The sequence below is a fragment of the Pseudopodoces humilis genome, chromosome 1 (assembly GCF_049639895.1).
Source record: "Pseudopodoces humilis isolate 2021_Gansu_Grassland_sample_001 chromosome 1, ASM4963989v1, whole genome shotgun sequence".
In the NCBI taxonomy this organism is placed as follows: Eukaryota; Metazoa; Chordata; class Aves; order Passeriformes; family Paridae; genus Pseudopodoces; species Pseudopodoces humilis.
In genome coordinates, this window is record NC_142200.1 from 133428448 (window position 1) to 133450597 (window position 22150).

Sequence of the window (22150 nt, forward strand, 5' to 3'; positions counted from 1 at the left end):
ACAAAAATATATAAAAAAATAGCCCAAATTATACAATGCACACTCGGCAAATTGACAAGCTCCATGTTTTCATAAGGGCTAACACAGTTTCTGTTTTAAATTTCATTTAAAATCAACAGAAGAGGGTTACCACATGCTGTGGGTAAATATACTAGTTCTGGGAGCTATTATTTTTGCTGCTGTTGTTGTCAAAAGCTTTGTTAAAGAACAAAATAAAAAAGGAAAGAAAGGAGAGAGAGAGAAAACAGTGATTTCTGTAGAGCTTTGAGTGCCAGTCAAACATTAACACTATTTTCTTCGCTTTGTTTGCTTTCCTGCTTGCCTTGATTGCTTTCTCCCTTCGTTACACCCACACTGCCTGACCTCTTCTTGCTCCTGTTCTCTATACTCCCTAAATTACCTACCCATATGCACCACATTAAAACATGTTATCATCTTCTCTTCCCATTACATCCATCAGAATTGTCAACTTTGTAAATTTACTGTGAGGGTCAAATAACTAATATTTCTCTGCATGTCACAGCTTATAGATTCATGCAATTAAGGGAGATTATCAACTTTCAACACAAAAAGTTTATGATCTTCCCATTTTCTGAGAAACAAATAGAAACTCTAAAAGCCAGAAAGTCTGGAGACAATAAGGAGATCATTAACTTTACTCTTTTTTAAATATTGTAAGTGTTACAAGCCTGTTTCGTGATCCTTGCATGAAGAGGACAGACATGACTGACCCATATTTAGGTCTCTCTCTCTCCTCCAGCACAGGTGCATTCCCCATCCTGCCCCACCATCCTGCTCTTTGGACACAGGGGTCATCTTCATTTTTCTGCACTCTTGATTTATGATTAGTGTGTGTAAGTGTTATAACGATTCAAATAATATATAAGAACATTAGACAACTCGTGGTCTCTGCCTTCCCTTCAGAGGACATGGGGGAATTGCTGAGCACACCTCCCTGCAGCTGAGAGCTGCCCAGTATTTGCACCCTCCGTGCTGCTGCAGGCAGTGTCAGTCTGAGGCGCTGCCTCCTTTTCTGAAAGCACAGTCCCCATCACACACACTGCAAGCAGCCACAGCAGCACAGACTCAGGAGAGGACAACACAAGAAAGTCTTCCAAAATTTGGATCCAGGGCCAGTGACTGCAGAGTTGGGACCACCAAGGTTTAGTAAGAATCTTCTGTACCAAATAAACCAAACACAGGCTACATTTTGTCAATTTCTCCTCCCTTCCTGTCTAACCTTCTGCACTATTTGGACTTTCTACGGAAGTTAAAATTCACAGTAAATCATGCCTTACGCAGAAGGATCTCAGCTAGAGCTGCTGCCATCCCAGTTCCTGGCAATGAAGAGACCCTATTATAAAGTATTTGCAGATGCACTTTGCATTGTCCAAGACAAAAAGCACATCTAATAGAAATGAGATAAAAAGTGCACTGATGTAGCCTTCCATGTAGCTGGCTCATCAGCCTGCAGGACCCCATGATCCAGCTGATATTTTTCACTTGTGATTGTTGGCCACAATCTGATGGGTACCAGGCTTGGGAAGACAGAGAGGGCTATTGGAAAGGGTTATGGTTTGGTCTCATTGGCAAAAACAGGCAGCTGCAAGCTCACTAGATTCTGAAACAGGCTGCAAGGACAGGAGTGTGTAGGCAGCCATGGAGTAGATATAAAAGACATTACACACTAAATTTAGATATGGACCCTTTTAGAAACCATTGAACGTGTTTGCTAAATGACAGCCTCATTTCCTGTATGTGACAGGAAAGTGCTCAGGGCTGAGCAGCATCACACTGGCTCTTTCTAGAAAGTACAGGCCATCTTCCAAGCCTGCACAATGCTAAACACAAAATAATTTCTTGTCCATCAGCAGAGAAATGAGAAGATGATCCATTATAAAATAGAAGACAGAAATCTATTTGAAAAACACAAACTCATTTCTATTCTGAGCACATCACAAACAAAGCAATAAAAAACATTTATTTCCTTCTTTTTCTCTTTGTGTAATGCTTCAAAGTTTACAATGGTGTGAAACAGGAAATCATGCAGCAGTTATCTAAGGATAACAGCAAAAGGAGCTCTACCTCCTGTGGACACTGCACTGTTTTCCAGCTTGTTCTCTATGACACATTATTCTCATTTTATGCTAGTTCTAGGGAAGACATTTAGTATCTGGCCAAATCATATGTATTTTTTACATATCACTGACGTGGAGTCTGCCCTAGTATATACACTATTTACACTTGACAGGTTTTTTGGCTCTGGCAAGGCTGACACAGCCTTCTCCAATCAAAGGGCACTATCCTCCTCTTACAGGAGGGCATCTCCTGGGTTTTCAAAAGCTCCAAGGATAGCTGGACAGGATTACTTAGCAAGGATTATGAAAGGCACTGTTGAAGAACTACTTCAGACAAAAAAAGAGGGAAAAAAAAGAAAAAAAAAACAGATCAGCAGTGAAAATTCTGTTCTCACAATGTCAGGATGATCTGTAGGAGAGTGTGTACACCTTATGAGTAGAAAACTACTAAGAGGAAGAAGGAATATTTCTATTTCAGATTTCTTTTTAGTTAACAACTAGAATAATTTTTTTTCTTTTCTTTTTTGAGGTTAATATATAACAGTAGTACATAAAAGGTTCAGTTTCAGGGGGAAGGAAGGCGGGTGGTTTACATGTCAGGCCAAATTCAGATCCCATTACTCACATTAGCAAGCAGCTACACAAAAGACCTCAGTTACTTCAGTGGGATTAATCACAGGGTAAGGTTCCACTCAAACTGAATGAGTAGCAAAATTTGCCTCTAAATTACATGCAGTTAATATTTTAGAAATCCTAGAAAATCTGTATAAATATACACCATCTCCATGAGAGACAAGTTGTAGTCAAAGTTCATTGTATTTTTGCTTCAAAGTGTGTATTTGGTTTCCTAAGAATCCAAAATTTACCAGTCATTGCAATGCTATATGAAAAGTTTGAGAACATAATCTTCAAGGCCATTAGAGATAATCATCTAAAAATGCAATTTTCTTTGCATTACTAGGAATGAGATATTTGGATGAAATCACTGTAAAATGATAGAGAATCTTACTTGGCTTAAAAGTTTTGAAACTCCTTTAGCATGTTCAAAATCAGGTCTTCCAAGTACAGCAGACTCCTTATTCAGTTCTCCCCTTCCTTTCTTGTACGTAGCCTTAAAAAAAAAGGTGGGGAGCGGGGAAACATGAATCACTAATAAATTGTTTGGTTTGTTTTATCAAGAGAAATGTAAACATTAAAGCTAGCAGATAAAAGTCTCACGTAATGGTCTGCTTTGACACTACTGTTCTAATCAATTCTGAGTAAAGCCTCTCTCAGGGCTCAGCTCCTTAACAATATATTATTTATTAATTGTAAAACACAATGTGCAGCATTCACAAAATTCAATTTTAACCAAATGCACAGCCTAAGCCAGAGAAATACTGTCCTCCCAATCAAGGCAGAATGAGTTACAGTGGCTCAGCATTTCTTATGACAGGGTCTACAGTTAACACAAGATTATTTGCAGCAGCTGAAAGTAGTCTTGAAATAAAACTAGTCTGAGGGGCAACTTTTTTGAACTGTAAGGTCAAATTCCACTCTCAGTTTTACCGCTGGGGTCTTGCTGGATGTCAGTGAGACAGCACTGGTGTCACAGAGCTGAATTAGTCCCGCAAGGTTAATGCTACGTGATCTCTCCAGCTGAACTTCCTCCCATGCAAATTGCTGCAATTTTTTCCCACAATGCATTAGAAAAAAACACAGATGAACGAACAATAGGTGCTTTGCAATAACACAACCTAAATTACCCATTGCCTAAAATAGGCTTCTTGCATTACTCAAGCATTGTGAATCAGCAAGGACACATCATAAGAAGAGACAGAGAAATAAAAGTCCCAAAGACACTCTAAGAGCAATTGAACAGCAATTAATAAATCTGCATGCTGAGTATAACACTTAGAAAAAGTTCTTGGTTTTAAAAAAATCCTGAGTATTGAAAGGTGAATTCCCATCTCTTAAATCTGTCTCTCCAAATGTGTCTAGTCAGTCTCACATTTAATTAATTACTTAAAAACTTGACTCAGGGCTTTTAGTATGTATTGTCTGACTTGTCTACAATAAAATACTAAACTGCATCACACACTGCTGCATCTCAAACTGCTCCTTCACCTATCCATTAGCCAAAGTCACAGTGGAAGAGCAAAGAACTTGAGAGGGGAGCTCAGGGAAGAGAACCCCCATGAAAGAAGCAGCATCTGCACAGCTCTTGGAAGGACAGCAAGAATAACATTTTCCAGTCACTGCCGGCTGAGATGGGAAAAGGGGTATCCTGGGATGCCAGCTTCTCTCACAGCAAGGTAAAAAAGGGTTTGAGATGTCTTCTGAAGTGCAGTATAGCATACAAACACATGACTTATCTTCAGAATGGCTATAGTGAATAAAGCTGAAACAAAACCAATTTCAGCAATTTTCATGTTGTCTTTACATCACTTACCAATAATTGCAAAGATCATACGGTCAACATCTAAAAAGGAGAAAACCAGAGCTTTCTAGCCTGCCAGGCAAGACTGGTTTGTTTTGGTTGTATTTGGATTTCTTTTAATCAAATCTCCCTAGCAGATTTGGAGGAGCAGGTTTTCTGATCAAGATAATTGAGAATTCCAGCAGCATTCTAAAAAAATCTGATCAAAATTGGAATAAAAAAATTACATGTCTAAAAAACCAGAAAGAGAGTAAAAGGAGAACATACATCACTTATTATCTTCGTTATCTCAGTTGCCTTCTTTATGTCTGGTCTGTTCAGAACTTCAGTGTACCTATGAGTATCTTGCACATCCTTCTTATAAGATACCTGTCAAACAAAACACAGTTTTGTTTTAAGTAAACAATAAAGCTTGAAGTTTATAAATAAGCTTTGAATGACCTGTCAAATCAGAAACTAAATAGAACTCCACTTAATTTATTCCAACAGAGTTTTGCTTGACAGGGATTGTAAGGTAAGACCCACACACAAGGTAACACAATAAGGAAGAAATTCAGAAGCATAAAATACAACTTGAAAAAGAAAAATGTTTTTTCTTAGAAGCACAGTGGAAAATTCAAGCATTGAAAAGACACAAATATTAGGTTTTATGATAAAATTTCTGAAGAATTTTAAGAGTCTTCTGAATAGCTTTTAATAGGTTTTTTTTTCCTTTGTTGTACCATTTTTAATATAATCTAACCCCGGCCCTGATACTGAGTACTGCAGCCTAGCAGATTGCAGCTACACTGAAGAGAAACTGTAATTCTATCATAGTGAGCTTCTTTCTCAGTACTAGACAGACATGTAGCTTGTGTGTAATTCAATGATACAACTCCACCTCAGCAGCCCCACAACGCCACTTATCTGCTCCTTTGCAGGATCATGGGACCAAGAAGGCTGAGTGTTCCAGCCTGTTGAGTACACGACTGAGCTCTGTGCAAAAGCCACTACATAATGAATGGGCTCAGAAAACTCTGGCAGAAAGCTCAACCACAGATAGAAGAGTCCAAACATTCTCCATTTAGCAAAGCAATCACTGGAGCAGACCTCAGGGACATTATAGAGCTCCACAAGTTATACTTCTTTTCCCTCTTCAAGGTCTGTGAACTTTTTCCTGCTCTAGCACATGTGCCAATCTAAGCCAATTTCCAAGGGTTGTCTTACTGAATTATTCTTAATAACATTCTGTCCCTGGTATTCAAAAGTGTCTGACAAATTGAAGTTTCAGGCAAAAGTTGGAGAACATAAAATAGAGTAAATAGAAAGTAAAAGAATAATTCCTCCTTAACTGGGAAATCTTTTATGTTTCCTTTGTTGCTTCACAAAGTTAATCAATCTCTCAAGGTAGTATTTCACCAGGAAAAAAGTTCTCAGCTTGAAGTTTCTCATTATAACCTCTGCTCCTATTTCCAATGTAAAGTTTCACTCTGGGTACAATGCAACAAACTCATAAACTGCAGCAGTCAGTGACAAATGTACTTCATAGAAATGGTATTGCAAAAAGAAAAGGAAAAAAAATTATTTTTGGCAAATATTTTACATGCAACAGGAAAGTAATTTTGTGTCCATATGGCTTCAGCTAAGCAGACAAGCTAAACAGGCTTCACTGTTGGCTGCCTGCCCACAAACAGATCTTATAATTTCTAATCTGCCGTGACACACAAGTGTAATCACTAATAAAAGAAACAAATAAATAGGTTTGATGGATTCAGCCCAAATTATCACAAAAACAAAAGTTGATTCTTACAGCTGGTATAAACCACTGGAACTTTTATTTTAGTTATATTTAGATTTTCTCTAATTTTTAAGAAACTAGAGGTAGAGAGAAGCATTTGCAATTCAGGACTTTACATGAATTTAGTTAATTATATGCTGTTCATCCTAATGACCACATGAGGTGAGGTGAAAACCACAAAGGCAGCAAAAACAGGTTTCTGAATAGCACCCTATGATCCATGTAAATTGCAAATTAAAGGCCAGCATATGTGCTCAAAATAGAAATTAGGAACGTAGTGAATTTAACATCAGAGAATCAAGAACAGTGGTGATAAAGTTGAGGAAATGTGGTCACTTATTGCTCCCAAATGACATGATCATATAGTACATGAAATAATGGATTGTGGTTAATTTCGAGGAAAGGAAGAGGGGGAGAAATAAGACAGTGACAGTCCTTTATATTTCACCATTTCCAATTATATTAGATGCAAGGCCAATTGCTATATCTTTCCCTGAGTGAATTATTATTCTTCCTGCACCTAAACCAGTATACCTATTACTTATGTCTGAGGGAAAGTCATCTAGTATTTTACAAATGTCTGCAATATATATTTGCTCCATTCTGCAGCTTGTCATACTCCAGTGAGAATAAAAATGTTATGCAGCAGAACAGTAGTTTGTCAGAGGTAGGCCAAAGAAAGAAAAAATATGTTTCCCATTTCCTGAATAACCTCAATCCCTGGATGCTGACCCTCTCCCATTGGGACACTGTGCTGGCCTCTATTACACAGCTGCTATTCTGTTCCATCTAGTGATTTTTTTTTTTAATAGTGCTATGTTAGAACAGTAAAACCAGAGCTATTCTGAGAGCAGGGGAACAGATGTAGACAGGGCAAAGCAACCAGCTTGGTGTGTGCACCCATACGCATCAGACGATGGAAACTGAAGAAGCCCATGAGGGAGAAAAAGCAAAAAAAAAAGAAAGGAAACAGCAGAAGCACCCAGAAAAGGAGCTATCTTTTGTCCTGAGCTGGCTCAGCCTGACTGGAATTTCCAGGCATTACACAATGCCCTTACTCAATCTTCGCTCAAAGGGTTGCTCAGGCTCTACCAGAAAAAAAATCAGTAAAGGCTCAAGAGTTGCTCTGCTTCATGAGGACCACAGGTCTACAAAAAATCTGTTCCAGCTGGCTTTTGCATAGGAAAAGTAACTGAGATAACAATTTCAGAGCAGCAGCAAAAGACCTAGATGGAGAGTTACAGCAGACCAGTGGGAAATGCAAGCGAGTAAGATGGAGCAACTAAAAGGGAAAAAAATGTACCATCTTGAGTTTTGAAGCTGAAAACAGTAAATTACAGATACCAACTAAATTTAAAGTGAGCTTCTACCCAATTTGAAATTACAATAAAAAGTGGTTACATTGTTGAATATTTTTGTGAAGAATAACTGGAACAAAACCATTTCTCATCTTTAATCCCAAATGTGATTACATACTCTGAATTGCAACTGGGTTTTGCAAAGCATGGAGAATATTCAGGGCCTGATCATAATTAGTAGATTGATTTTAATAAGGCCAAACCTCAAACTCTTATAAAATGCATAAGGTCCACTGAGGATAAACATGCCGATCTAGTTACTCCAGCAGGGTCTGGAAGATGCTTCACCTTACTTGAATACTAGTGGAATGCACTTCAGTGCCATAAAGTAAACAAATTTCTAACAATGCTGCAAAACATCTCAGACTGTCAATCAACAAACAAACATCTACACAGTGAGCCAAGCAAACCTGGGTTTAAGAGATTCAGACCTTTCCTGAAATCTTTTATTTTCTCGTTTATTCCAATACCAAAACTATTCCAAACAATACATAATCAATTACTAAAATATGCAGAAGCAGCTATAAACACATTCCCTCTTAAGGATTCAGCAAAAAGTTGGGCACATCTCTTTGCACAAAAATTTGTCTCTTACTTTTTGTCACTGATTAGCATTTTGTAAGAGCTGTTAAGCCCACTAAGTAATGGCCTGTCAGCTGTGTCTCTGCCCTCTTTCCTCTCATCTACACTTCGGGTTCCATCAGCACTAAGAAAATGACTAGCTGGTGACAATCATCATTGGCAACAGCTTTTCTAATTCCTACTCAAATGATGCTGAAAACTGTTTTCCGGCTTGTGTAAAAGAGACAAACACATTTCTGGCCCATTACAGATTGATGCAGTCATCCTTCCCAGTAATGGGCCTTAAAATTGATTGGTCCCAATTACATCAGGAGTAAACATCATTTTCAGCACCAGTTGGAAGTGGTCCAGGGGGACCCACTGTTGACAACCACTGTCAGCAGAAAGTTAGTCAGTGAAAGGTGATTTTTCTAATGCAGACACTGAACAGAAAGCCAGGAGAAGCTTGACTTTAGCATGATCTGCATCAAAACAAACATTAACATTTGGGAATGTTACTGATGATGTTTAAGTACATCCAGTTTGAGATCTGCCAATTTGATCTTATCAGAAAGAACACATTTTTGCGTGTGTGTGGATTGTGGCTGTAGAATATCTTGAACATGAAAAACTTACTTCTAAGACAATATAGACATCTTAAATATTCAATTTAGATGGTGAGTGAAACATACAAATTATCATTACTGACCTGATGTGGAGTGGAAAGTGTATACATATACATCAGAAGTTTGTCCAACTGTCAACTAACATTTCTGAAAAAGCACTGTTTTGTAAATAAGTATAAGAGCAAAGATACCAGGGCTTTAAAATGCCCACAGATGAGTGTACTGCAGCTTTTTTATTTGTAAAATCAGACCACATCCTTATTTCATACCATGCAATGTGAAAAGAATCAGTCATTTTAATGAAGCAAAACATTTAAACTGCTGTACGAATATTTAACATTGTTTTCCTATTCAAAATGCCCAGTGATGGACCAGGTCATGGAGCAGACAAAACTGTGATGCACAGCTTTGAGCTTCATCAAATGCTATGTGCAGCTTCCACATAGACACAACATAGTAAGTGGTTTCTTTGCTTTAGAAATTTAGTTGTCATGTCATTTCATTGTTCAGCTACACCCCTCCTTTCACATGATATTCAGACACACATAAAGCAAAACACCATTTTATGACATGACATTGCTTTAAGACCACCACTTAGTTTTGATCCCAAGTTTGGAAACTTCCAGATGTGTTAATTGATTAGCTAAGTACAAAGTAGGCTGATGGTCCCTACTTCACTCTTCTGAAAACGACTTTGTGTGCCAAAGTCGCATCATTAACATACACTTCACAAAATAAAAACAAAATTTATAGAGAAAAATACTCTGGTTTGGATAAGCACGCTTCCCTTCAAGCATTATGTAGTATTTAAATTATTTTTAAAGTATATTTCCTGTCATTAGAAAAGTCACTTGTGCTCCTTTGAGAGCAATTTTTCTTCAGTCTAAGAATAAAAAAGGAGAAAAATTATTTTCTTATACATGATCATATTGTTCAAGAGATTTTACAGTATCTCCCTGCTATGCAGTTTCTGCCCAAACATACAGAGCATGTTAATGATATTCAAAGTGGTGTGAAGGCTTACAGCACATGACAGTTTCAAAATGTCAGCACAAATGTATGGTAAGTTGAATACAGTTTTAATTTTTAAAGGAAATTGCACATTTCACAGAGTTGAGTATAAATGTCAGCCTTATGTTAAGGCTGAGTAAATAGTCTTAAACACATCCTAATCCTATTAGATGCAAACCTCCCATGTAAAGGTTGAATTGAGTTGGCAGAGCATTGTAGGTAAACATGCATTCTGCTCCCACAGGTAAACTGTACTGAATGGTGGATAAAAAAGCTTTGTCCTTCTATCTCCCCAGTAGCTTCCATTCTTTTTCTCTGCACTCTCAAAGCTGTGATTACACAGATAGCCTGAAACAGTTTGGAAAGACAAATGCTCCCCATTTGGGATGCTAACTGTTCCATGTTCTGACTCCCACATAAAAACTCACACAGTTCTTAATTAAACCTGTATTTACAAAAGGAGAAATCCACAGCTATTCACCATGATGCCCAAATATTAGCCACAAGAGCTTGTGTGATTCTGCTGAGCAATAGCCAGACTTACACAACTTGCACCTTTGTGTGTGATAGGTATTTTCCCATTGCACTGCAGCTATTCATGAGCGACCAGAAAGAATGTGCTCTTAAACACATTGAAGTAATTGGTTAGAGTTTTGTGTTGGATTTGGATGACTGATTTGATTTTGTTAAGTTTGCTCAGGCTGAAAATAATTTCTGTCATATTTTTTCATTATTTCTAAAATGCTGTTTAAACTTCTCATTTATCAAAACATTATTCCCTCCCATGTTTTCCTTCATTTCCTTTTTTTTTTTTTTTTTTGCTTGTTTTAAGGGTGAAAGATGAAACAACTGAATTTAATTTATCCTCACATCTGTAACCTGCTCTCCTTAATTCTATTAGTAGGTGATATACAGCTGTAGAAGAGGCATAGGTTTTACACTAGCATACTAATCCTCAAACTATGATGAATTTGCTACAGGAATTTGTCTCATATTCCCCCTAATCCCACGACCTTCTCTGAGAGGGATTCACATGTCTCTTTCCAGCATTATTTTCTTTCCTAGCAGTCCACCATCATTCCTACTGCTAGGTAAATAAAAAAACCTCTTCCTTTTGGGGAGAGACATTCAGGTTCCCAGCTCCTAGGCTCTGTCAGCATGACACCCTGATGCTGCCAGCAGCAGAAATGGACAATGTCTGACAGGAAGAGGGAATTCAGTAATCAAAGCAGGTTGCAAATTACTGCTGGGAATTCCATTGCAGGTATTTCCCAGCAGAAGAAAAAGTTATTCTTCAAACATAATGCTTCCCTGAAGTTTTCCAGCAGCCTTTTAATCAGCAGCCAGCTGTCAAGATTCTGCATACAGACATACATCTAGCACTGACATTTAGTTCTCAGCCTACATAACCTAAGAGTGTTTATTGCACTCTTAGTAGGGGAAGATAGGGAAAATTTAGGATAATTTAAAATGAACACCCAAGCTATGTCTTATACACTGATAGCAGCAAACAAATATCCCATTTATCTAAGAAAAAAGTGTTGTAAAATGACATGGCTACCTCAATTGATTTGATTACCTAAACAAGAATGGAACTGGATCATCACTTTTAAAGTTACACATCAGCTGTTCTTAAAATCATTGTGTACCCTTTAACAGGGCATCACTATTTTAACCAATCTTCTTCTAAAATTTGTTTTTCTCACAAGTAAGCTTTTACAAGCTAAAACTAACAATTTTTTCTTCAAAGTTGTGTCTGTATCATTCAAGACTCTAATCTGCGCAGCATTTCTGCCCCAAGCAAAGATGAATTGAGCTGGTATATGCTAGCTTGACCATGAAATCAAACCTGACTTGATTCTAACAAAAAATGTAAATACCATTATTAGGCTTTTATATTGTGAAAACTTTCAGAAGATAACAAGCAGCTGAAAACAAAAACAAAAACCAATCAACTTTTGAAATATTGCTAAGTACTCCTAATTATTTGTAAGTTATCTAAATAAAACTACAAGAACAAATCTTTGGTCAAATGGTATAAACCAGCACAGGCATCAAACAGAACACTACAGCTCAAATTCTGTAAAATAGATCATATTTATTTATATTTTTTATTCTATTAAATTCTTTGGAAAATTCACTTGATATGTGTTCATGAGACAGGAATACACTTATTCACATAAAAGTGTGCAAGAGCAGGGCAGAAACAGCTCACTTGTCTCCTCTACACAGCACCCCTGAAGAACTATCCAAGTATTGGCAGATTAAGACACTGAAACAACACTGGTGTTCATTTAAACAAAGACCTTTATACACTTTAAAAGTAAAAGTAGCTACAAGTGAGTTCAGAAAACCTATGCCTGCAATTTTATTTCAAAGTGGTAGCACTTAATAACAGTTACTATTGGTAGACAGTAACTACCACTTTCCACCGCAGTTCAGAATAAAATTCACATACTGTTACTCATAGCATATTTTATACACACACCATGTCCTAAATTACTTCAGAGCAAATAATTTATAAAAAATACCAACTAAGGAAATATGGAATTGTTTTATGCCCAATTCCTTTCAGTAAGCTATAACAGATATACCTACCCAAAACAAGCACACTTGTTTCAGATGTGGGAGTACTTACATCACTCTGGTGTTTACTGACTTCCATGGCATGTTTAACATCTGGAGGTTCCCTCATACGTGCATAGTCTGAAAATCCTTTCTCAGCATCATGTTTTTGTTTATAGAGAACCTGGAAAGAGCAACATTATACTTTTGTGGCCAGAGAAGAGCAGGTATAATAACATGAGCTAGGTTAAACCTAGTGGCATAGTGTACCTGTATTCAGGAAGAAACAAAATAAATAATTAAGCTCCTTAATGGAACCAGAAAACTGAAATGAGAGCAGCTTCCACCCAAAACAGAGACATATGAGGCATAGTCAGCAAAAAGATTTCCCTGCATCTGTTATTGCAACAGATGTATGAGTAGATGCATGAGTAAACGAGGGAAAGAAATAGTAATATACAAAACCAGAAAATTAAGCTTAACAAGGTAAGGAGACAGCCCAGGGAAAAGCATAAGCACAAGCCACTTTTTTTTTTAAACACACTTGAAGCTATCAGCTATATAATTATTCTCCGTTTTCAGAAACAAAAAAAAAAATATTTTATGCATTTGTCATAAACAAACAGTTTTACATTATATACCCATTGCCCAAAGTTCTATTTTTCCACTGTTGGGAAACTACCAGCACAATACCCATTTTGACTTAGCCCCAGGTTCGCAAAGAAAAATAATATTTACATTCAATTGTCATCATGGTAAATGAAAATGGAATTGAATTGTGAATTTATAAACACCTTTATTTTTATAACAGAAATGGAACTCAATGCTGGGCATTCATCCATCTTTCACTGTACTGTGTTATACTTACATACATACATTCACATACTCCAACTGCCTGAAAAGCTGATCTTACACTTATCCTTGTCAGAAGCTTTTAGGCTTATATTAAGGAAAATTCACCAGGTTTTTATGCCTAAAAAGTAGCAAGCATCAAGAAAATTCATTTTCTAATAGCTCTCATGAGCAAACATTAAAATAATCCATAATAAAACAGCGAGTATTAAATAAGATAGAAAGCTGATTAGGAGGAGAAGGATTGACATGAAAACCCATGATAGCAATAAAAGAATACTGTGAAAGTTTTGAGACAGGAACTCTCAACTACAGAGATTCAGACTCTTTTAGGACAGGATACTAGAACTGTGAGAAAATGCTGTATCTGTTTTCGTTTAAAGCAAAAGTTGTTCTGAGTTACAGCGTAGTGTGCCCAAAACAATAAATTAGTATCTGCCCTGTCTATCTCAGATTACAAAATTATATACAGGCTGAGAGATTAAGACAAGGGGGGGAAGGGTATTTTTGCACTGCTACAAATTGAACAAAAGTATCAAATCAGGAACCTTAAAATGTGCCACCTCCTTATCCAGTGTGACACAAACATCCCTCTGCAGGAACAAACACAGCTGACAGTGAAAGAAAGAGTCCATAACTTGCAGGCACTGGTTACATCTTGCAAATGGAAAAGCACATTAATCTTTAACACGACTGAAGCACCACTAACAAATGGTTCCCCACAAAAGTGTAATTACTGTACAAACATATGCCACAAAAACTCTTTTGCTAATTCTCCTTGCTTACACTGTCAGTTTTAAGATGTTCCCCACCTAATGCCATTATGAACAGAAGACCAATACAGTTACTTCCAAAGTCTACTAATTTACAGGTATTTTATTACATTGCCATTTTGCTGGTTCAACAGCTCCGTTTTTCCTTTGGTGAATGGGCTGTGTCACCAAGATATGAAAACACAGTAAAGCATCAACTCTCAGCATGAGAAATTTAACAGAAATTATGAGTATTGGCTGTCTTGGGAAAAGATGACCCTTTCTTTAGCTTAATGTAGCAGTATTTCACTTGCTTTGACATTTGTTCTTCCTATCTTTTCCCATTATTTTCATTAACTCACTGAAATAGTCTTGATGCAGTCCTAGGCTAGGAGGGGTGCAATGGCTGTCTAGTTTAGTTTGGGACAGTTTAGTGCAGAACTATTCCTAGATTTGTAAATCGCTTCCAAGTAAGCCATGAAACCATGAAAAAAGATTTATTATTATTTCATCGATATTCTTAGAACCATTATTTTACAGGTTAGTATGCATACATTCATTTCTCAACACATGTTGATTTTCAAGTTCTGGTTAAACTGAATTTCCTTTATCAAATCTACATACAAAACTACTCTACACAGAGATCAAGCATTATAGGTCACTGACATAACCTTTACCCTGTAGTAGTCCCATTTATTAACTTGAGAAATACAAGGTAATTATTTAAGTAGGTATGACTTCAGATTGAACCAATTTGTAAGTACTCATTTTTTATTTTTCTTCTCTCTTTTACACCAGTGTGTCAATAGGAAGCTGCATTAAGGAAGGTTTTGTGCTCTTTTAACCCAGCTCTGACTGATACCCTGTCTCGGCATACATTAAACACTATTACATTTTTCTATTTCCCTTTATAGTCAGTAAGATGTGCTCTGAACTTAAAATCCACAAGGTAGGATTTCGGAGGAGGAAATGTTCAAGAACACCAAAAACATCACTTTAATCACCATATAGAGAATTAGATTAGCCAATGTATTTGTGTAAAACAACTATGGGAGTCCAGAAAACTAATACCTGCCACCACAAAACAGAGGAAATCTTGAATATGACATTTCCTACCATAAAAAAAAATGTGAAAAATTACATAAAACAATTTGATAATGTGCAATGTGATTGGAAACAATGCAATAAACAACAAAATTTTTATTGTAGTGAAAAAAAAAACCTCTGAAACGTCCTCTGGAAGTTGAAAACATTGCTTAAGATTCTCTTGGCCCATCGCCTTTATAAAGAAACAGGAAATACTGTTCAACATTGACTCTTTGAGATATTGCCCTGTGCAAAGTAGAAAATTAAACTGCCTTCAGTTTGCTTTAGATTATCCCTTTTAGAAAAGAAGAAAAACAGTGTAATCACTTCGTATGGCAGAAATAAAGTGATGAAAAAAGTGATGAACTGCTTACATTTTTTCAACTTTGTTTCCCCCCAAGCAACTTTAAATATCTTTATCATTGTTTGTGACACCTTATTAAAAAAAATATTGTTTTACATAGGGAACTATTCAGCATACTGATCTTCAGACAAGAAAAATACTTGGCACAGAGCTAGCAATGATTAGAAATTTTCCTTCAGCAGTATTTTCCATAGGAATATTGAAATTTCTCCAAAAATTTCCATTTCCTTTCAGAAAAATCAAAATGAAGGCTCCCTGCCTAGACTGCTCTCATCAAATTTATTTTCCCATCGCAGAAAACAGGGAAATTGGTGAGAGCTTTGTAGGCTGGTAAAGAGAGTGAAATCATTCAGTGATGAGAGGGACTTCTCTTTCAAGCTTACCATGGGGACAGCAATGACAAAAGTGAGAGAGGGAGGCAAATCTGGTTGCTCACTCTCAAGAAAGGCATTTAGAAGGCCACAGTCCAATTTTCTGTGAAGAGGAAAAAAATTAAATTGATAAAAGCCACCCAATTATGTGGAGCTTTGAAACTTATCCATTTTCCTGAAACATGTTTTCCCATAAACAGCATTGGGATTCTTTTTGTCAGTTTTGGATAGATGTCATTCTCTAAGGGTATTTATTTCCTTCTTCATGCCAGCTCTACATAAAACACAAAAGAGCAAACATGGGTTTCATGCAAAAGCTAGCAGGCAGTCTTGCTTCAGGCTTTCCTGCGCATCTTGAAGAGAGAATTGAGTATGACTCAATACAGACAATATGGGAAAGAGGTTCTGCAGGAAGAGATCCACATGTGTCAGGGTGCTGTACTCTCCATTACAGCAAGATCTTTATGTCAACAACGGCAGGACCCCTGAAGAAGGAGATCCTTGCTCTGCTGAAATAACTGACAATTGCCACCAGTTAAAGAATGCAAACGTGGTCAATGGTGCTTGGGCCAGCCTGTTGCCTCTGGAGAGAGCAAGGGAGGGCAGCTGCAGGTGGGGTATAACTCCTTGAGAAAAACAGGAAATTCCCCCTAGTTGTCTCCAAGTTCCTAAATCATGTGTGTGATTTGAAATGGTGTATCAAATTACTGGACTGGGCTAGCTATAGGCAGGCTGGAGGCAGGGCTGCAGGGCAGCACAGCAGCAGCATTTCCAGAGCAAGCTGCATCGTGGGAGAGCCCATTTGCGGAGGACACACCTGTGCAAGGAGATCCTCTGGCACAGGCACCCCAGCCTGTGGCAGCAGGCAGCAGGGAGGAAGGTCAGGGGCTCTCTTTCCTCCACACCATGATCCTCCAGTCCCAATGCACCTGCTTGGCAGATGAGGCTGCAGATCCTGCCAAGAACACGGCACCACAGAACAAGAAGAGTCCTGCTTGATCTGCCCACAAAAGCACTCCAGCCCAGCATTGCATCCAGGAAGAATGAAAAGGGAGTCAAAGGTGCAAATTCGTTCTAATGTGGGTAGGGAGGACACGTACTCATATTTTCCACCTCTCAGGAACTCAGCACCTATTTTAAAATCAGGTTACTATAACTCAGAAACAGACTGCAATTCTGTGACTGCAGCAGCCTTTTTGGAGCAGAGCCGGCACAATGGCCAGCTGATGCTGTTCTGTCTCCTTCCTATGGCATATCTGTAGTCTCCTCCTGAAGTCATGACTGGTAAATTCACAATCCCAGCTAGACAGATGCAGCAGAAACCCCCTCTGCCATATCCTGACCCAGCTGAAATCTGAAATCCTTGTATTAGCTACTTAGGTACTGCAGTGATAGGCACAATATGGATTAGATTTGAATACTGTGGAGAAGATTTTTCACTAGAAAATCCCCTGAGATCTCTCTCAAAGTAGCATTAAATTCAGGTCCATTGCAGCAGTAACCACAAGTTGGAAAAATGTGTCAGCGTATCTTTAAGTTTTATGGTATATTATGATTTATAATGCATCTACTCCTAAGGGGATAGTATGAATTTTATGGGAAAAATTTCTGCTTAAATATAACTCACCCTATATGCTTTTTTTTTCTCTAGAACTGTTGGATAACTGAAGAAAACCTTCAAAAACTATCAAGCAAAAATGTCAGTCTTTATCTTAAAAGGGTTTTTTGATGAACCAATGGTTTCATTTTTAGTTTCAGTTATTTATATTTTCTGCCACATCACTATAGTTAATTAACCTTATTTGTGTAAACTAATGTAGAATTTAATAATTTGGAATGAATTTGGGAGTCTGTGGCAAAATAGTTAACTAATGTTTTACAAATCAAGCTAATGGCTTAAAAATATTATACAAGTTTAATTCCCAATTTATTTTTTCTGTAATTCCTCTAATCATTCACTTTACAATGAACTGTCACATTAATGTCATTTCATCTACTGTGGTGCTTTAACTTGTGTATATATGTTCCTTTTCAAACTCTGAAAACAAAAATATGTGTTATTATATTTGCTTAATATAGCCTTGATTAACATAGTGTTTTATAACAAAACATTTCTCCACAAGCTGTCCTGAGATTTTAGTCCATTCTTTTTTTATGAGTATTTTCCTTTGTCTGGAAAAGTATCACAGCATTATAAGAATGCATATTGAGATACAATCAATATTATGGATTTAGAAGCATGTTCCTTTCATGTACTAAACTATATGTAGTTGCTATCCTTAAGAGAGGAGAAAGTCAAAACAAGAAAACCATGGAAATGTTTGGTGGACCGAAAGCAATGACCATCTATACGATTCTCATGAGTAACAATGAAAATCTGTAACCTCATTCATATCACACACACGTAACATTTGCAATTCCACTGAGGTCAGTGGAAGTGAAGGGTCACTTGCCTACTCTTAGGGTATTACATTTTTGAGTCCTTGAAGGCAACTGAACCAGAATTTACTATTTTACTGGTTGTTTACAAGCTTTACACTATGTTCAATACACTTGATTTCATATTTTAATTTTGTAAAATTTGTTGTAAGTAGTAGTATGCAGACCACCCGAAATTTATTTACTGCTACCACTAAGTGCATTTATAAGTCATTAAAGAAGATCGGTTTGGTTTTTTTCTTTTGCCTTCAGCATCAAACACTTTATATAGATAATACAACACCCAACTGGAAGAAGCTATATAAAATTGATCCATTCTATAAGGACCATGCAACGTCATGAATTCAATAATTCCTTATTGCATTTGTGGATTTCATTGGATTGATGAATGCATTACCAGCTTTTAAATGTATATTTAATAAACATAAGTAAAATTGTCAACATTTTAAAAAGGAGTAGTCTCTGAAGAACTTATGGTGATAAGCTCTGGATGATAAACTCACCCAAATAAATCAAGCAGACAATCAAGTATCCATTCAAATATTTTGTTCAAAGTGTACTTATTCTGACACACAATTAATCTAAAAATCATTTTTGCAATTCCTTGTTGTACCTTGCTCTGAAGGTGCATTAATTCCTTCGCAAATACACTGTCAATTGTGGCTGGCATCTGCTGATAAAGAGAGTTGGAAAGGTCTTTCTTAGCATCTCCTTTATATTTCACCTAGAGGGCAGAAAAAGGTGACACATCATGCAAAAATGAAGATACAGTAAACATACTACTTATTTTTTCTAGTAAGTAAAATGGCATAGACCAGAACTGGAAAAATTTAATGCTGTCACTAAATTTCAAGTAAAAACATCTTTAAATAATACTTTATGGGGATATTTATAATTCACAAAGCAATGCAAAATATGCCCTAATTAAATTCAGTAGTTTTGGTGGAAATAGAAAATAAAACAAGCAAGGCAGTTTTTTCTATCCTTTTTCAGATCATTTTCAAATCCAAAAATTACTTTTCCTCTTTCTCTTTTCCAGAGTCCTGCAAAATGGGAGCAAATGAGAGGCCAACCATAAATATTTTGCCAACTAATACATAGTAGCAATTGAATGTAGCTACGAAGGAGAGGGATATTAAAGTTAGCATGTCTGCCATCATCATATTACAGTCTCATTCTTAAGTTACATTTTATTTATCCTGTGTTTCCTCCATTATTCTGTATGGACAGTTCCTCACAAAGAAGTTTTACAAGATATACCAGAAGAACAGGTCAAAATGTGTGAGGCTTTTGCTTCAGATCTAAGTTCTCCAAATTCGTAAAACAATAACGGCAACACTGCTGTGAAAGTAATCATAAATATTAAAAATATTTTCAATTATACTGTCTAATGTCACTTACTGTGAAATATACAGTTCTTCATTAGAGGCTAATTCCCCAAATGTATTATATGTATATATATCAATAATTTCCTGTAACATTTGCTGCTGTTCCCGAAAACAGAGGGCTCTTTTTCACTGCAATGGCCATGCTGTTAAGAATGTAAGTGTCCAAGATTTGCAAATACAGGTTATGGGACACTAGAGGTCAGTAATTTACAAGATAAACCATCCATCACATCATTGGCTTCAGGTAATGCTGCAATAAACAGGCAGAGTGCTCAAAAGTGTGATAATATCAAACCTACAGGGTTTAAAATTTTAGAATATTTTATATCTCTAAATCTTTGATTAATAATTAGCAGCAGATTCTCTGGAATCAGACAGATGGATTAGATAAATACTCTCTATGTATTGTATTTTTGTAGACTATGATAGTCTGTCTCATAAAATGCAATTACATCAGATTTACTTCCCTTGGGACATACCACTCCTTCTAAGAGAACAGGAAGATAAATACAAGGAAAGTATTCATTAGATGCTTTTATACTGAAAGCCACAAAGCAAACTGTTATATATCAGAAAGAGAATTTAGAATGCCTATGTTATGTAACCTTAGACAGCCATACTGGGACTTTTTTTATTAGAATCATTAAGGTGGCACAAAAAATGAGGCAGCAAAATTTTCATTTTTTGAAGGGCCATAATGACAGAAAAATCACCCAGAACCAGCGACTCCTAAACAAAGCCACTCTCTCTCAGGTGAAACTTCTGCTGCTGGTCTTACCTGTGGAAAACAATCAGAAGTACAATCCTACAGCACCTTGTACCTGGGACATGAAGAGCTGGCAGTAAATGCTGCTTTGGAACACTCTGGAAGCTGCTGATCTTACTTTGCCACTACAGTTGTTTGTGTGTGTGTACATGTCTCAGGTATGCAGAGAGAGGGAGAGAGAGATAGAGAGAGAGAGAGATAGAGATAGAGAGATAGAGAGAGAGAGAGAGAGAGAGAGAGAGAGATTAGATAGATTGGATGGATGGATGGATAGATAAAGATAGATAGATATAGATGATAGACAGACAGACAGATGATAGATTAGATAGATAGATAGATAGATAGATAGATAGATAGATAGATAGATAGATAGATAGATAGATAGATATGCATGCAAGTGCTCAGGCAACCCACAGGTGACACTGACCTGATGTCTGCCCCAGGCCCTTTGCTGAAGGAGGACAGGGATGATAACATGGAAACGTTTTCCTTGTCTCCTGTTTGATTTCAGGCCATGAAATCTCCACAGCAGGGAAATTTTGCACAGGTGTAATTTGCAAACCTCATCACTGCAGAAAAAGTAATACTCCTTCCTATTCCTCAGTTTATCCACACATAAAATGGGATAGCTAGGACTGGCTCAGAAGCATTAATAAAGAATCTTCAAATCCCAAAATAAAAGTGTCACGTAATTCCAAATTATTATTATTATTATTATTCACATTACAGTATACACTAATTACAGCCTTTTAAGTCACTTCAGCTTTAAACAGAATTATTATTTGAAATAAGCCATCCTTCCCCTGCTAAAAATCACAGTATTCAACAGAAATAGTTTTTAGGAAGGATAAGAAGCCAAGAATTCTTCAGTCTTTTAGATCTTACCTCAGAAATAAAAGCACCAAGGCTTTTCACATGTTTTAGCTGCGGGGTGTCAGGTACAAATATGCACTTGCCTTTAGATTTTTTAAACTCTTCTTTATAGTGTATCTACAAAGAGGAGAAAAAAGAAGTTTAATTGCTCTTAAAAACACACAAACAGAAAAGTAAACATTGGTTATATTTATATTTTTTAAATTATTTGTATTTTATTTTATTCATGATACTCTGCTGGGCAGCTTGCAAATACCTCCGGCTGGATCAAATTAAACCATAAAGGGAAGCTACCAGTTCTCACACACATTACCAAGGCTATGTAAAAGTCACAGAACTCTTTAATAATATAGATAAAAAGACAGGATTTTTCTCTACATCTAGAGCACATTCTCACTACTGTTGTACATGTTTTAGTATCTCTAAAGAAAGAAGAATCTAAGAATTGATCTCCTTGATCCTTGATCTCAAAGATAAAAATTGTTTAACATCTAACACACACCTAGCAAGCACAGAATCTGTATATCATCAAATGCCCCTTCATGAATCCGAGTTACATGAATAAATTTGGGAGGCCACTGCCAAACCATTGCCTACAAAGCACCCAACATTCATGACATTCAAGCAATAACAGAATTTCTTTAGCACCTAACAAATTTTAAATTGAGGCATTTTTTTAAATGTGTATGCACATAGGAAACCACAGAAAAAACCACCAGAACACTATGACATATTTAGAAAAAACAAAAACAAAACAAAACAAAACAAAATTTTATTTTTTTTTTTTAAACAACCAGCCTTTTTCTTACAATGGGGAAAACAGCATGGGTAGGTATAATAATTACATGAGTGTTGCTGAAATCA

The 22150-nt window shown here is 36.7% G+C and overlaps 1 protein-coding gene across 8 annotated transcripts in view; it reads right to left on the reverse strand.

Moving 5' to 3' along the window:
• The window catches only part of NEBL (nebulette), a 249713-nt gene that overhangs the window by 62685 nt on the left and 164878 nt on the right, over positions 1 to 22150 (reverse strand). For 5 of the 8 annotated variants that reach the window (XM_088052370.1, XM_088052360.1, XM_088052367.1 and 2 more), the window contains 5 exons: positions 21299 to 21403; positions 18873 to 18983; positions 12469 to 12579; positions 4765 to 4866; positions 3088 to 3189 (listed from right to left, as the gene is read on the reverse strand). The exons of 2 other annotated variants lie outside the window; for them this stretch is intronic. In XM_088052370.1, coding sequence (XP_087908496.1) covers positions 3088 to 3189; positions 4765 to 4866; positions 12469 to 12579; positions 18873 to 18983; positions 21299 to 21403 — 531 coding nt within the window. The remainder of the gene's footprint in view (positions 1 to 3087; positions 3190 to 4764; positions 4867 to 12468; positions 12580 to 18872; positions 18984 to 21298; positions 21404 to 22150) is intronic. One more of the 8 variants, XM_088052379.1, reaches the window with a different exon arrangement.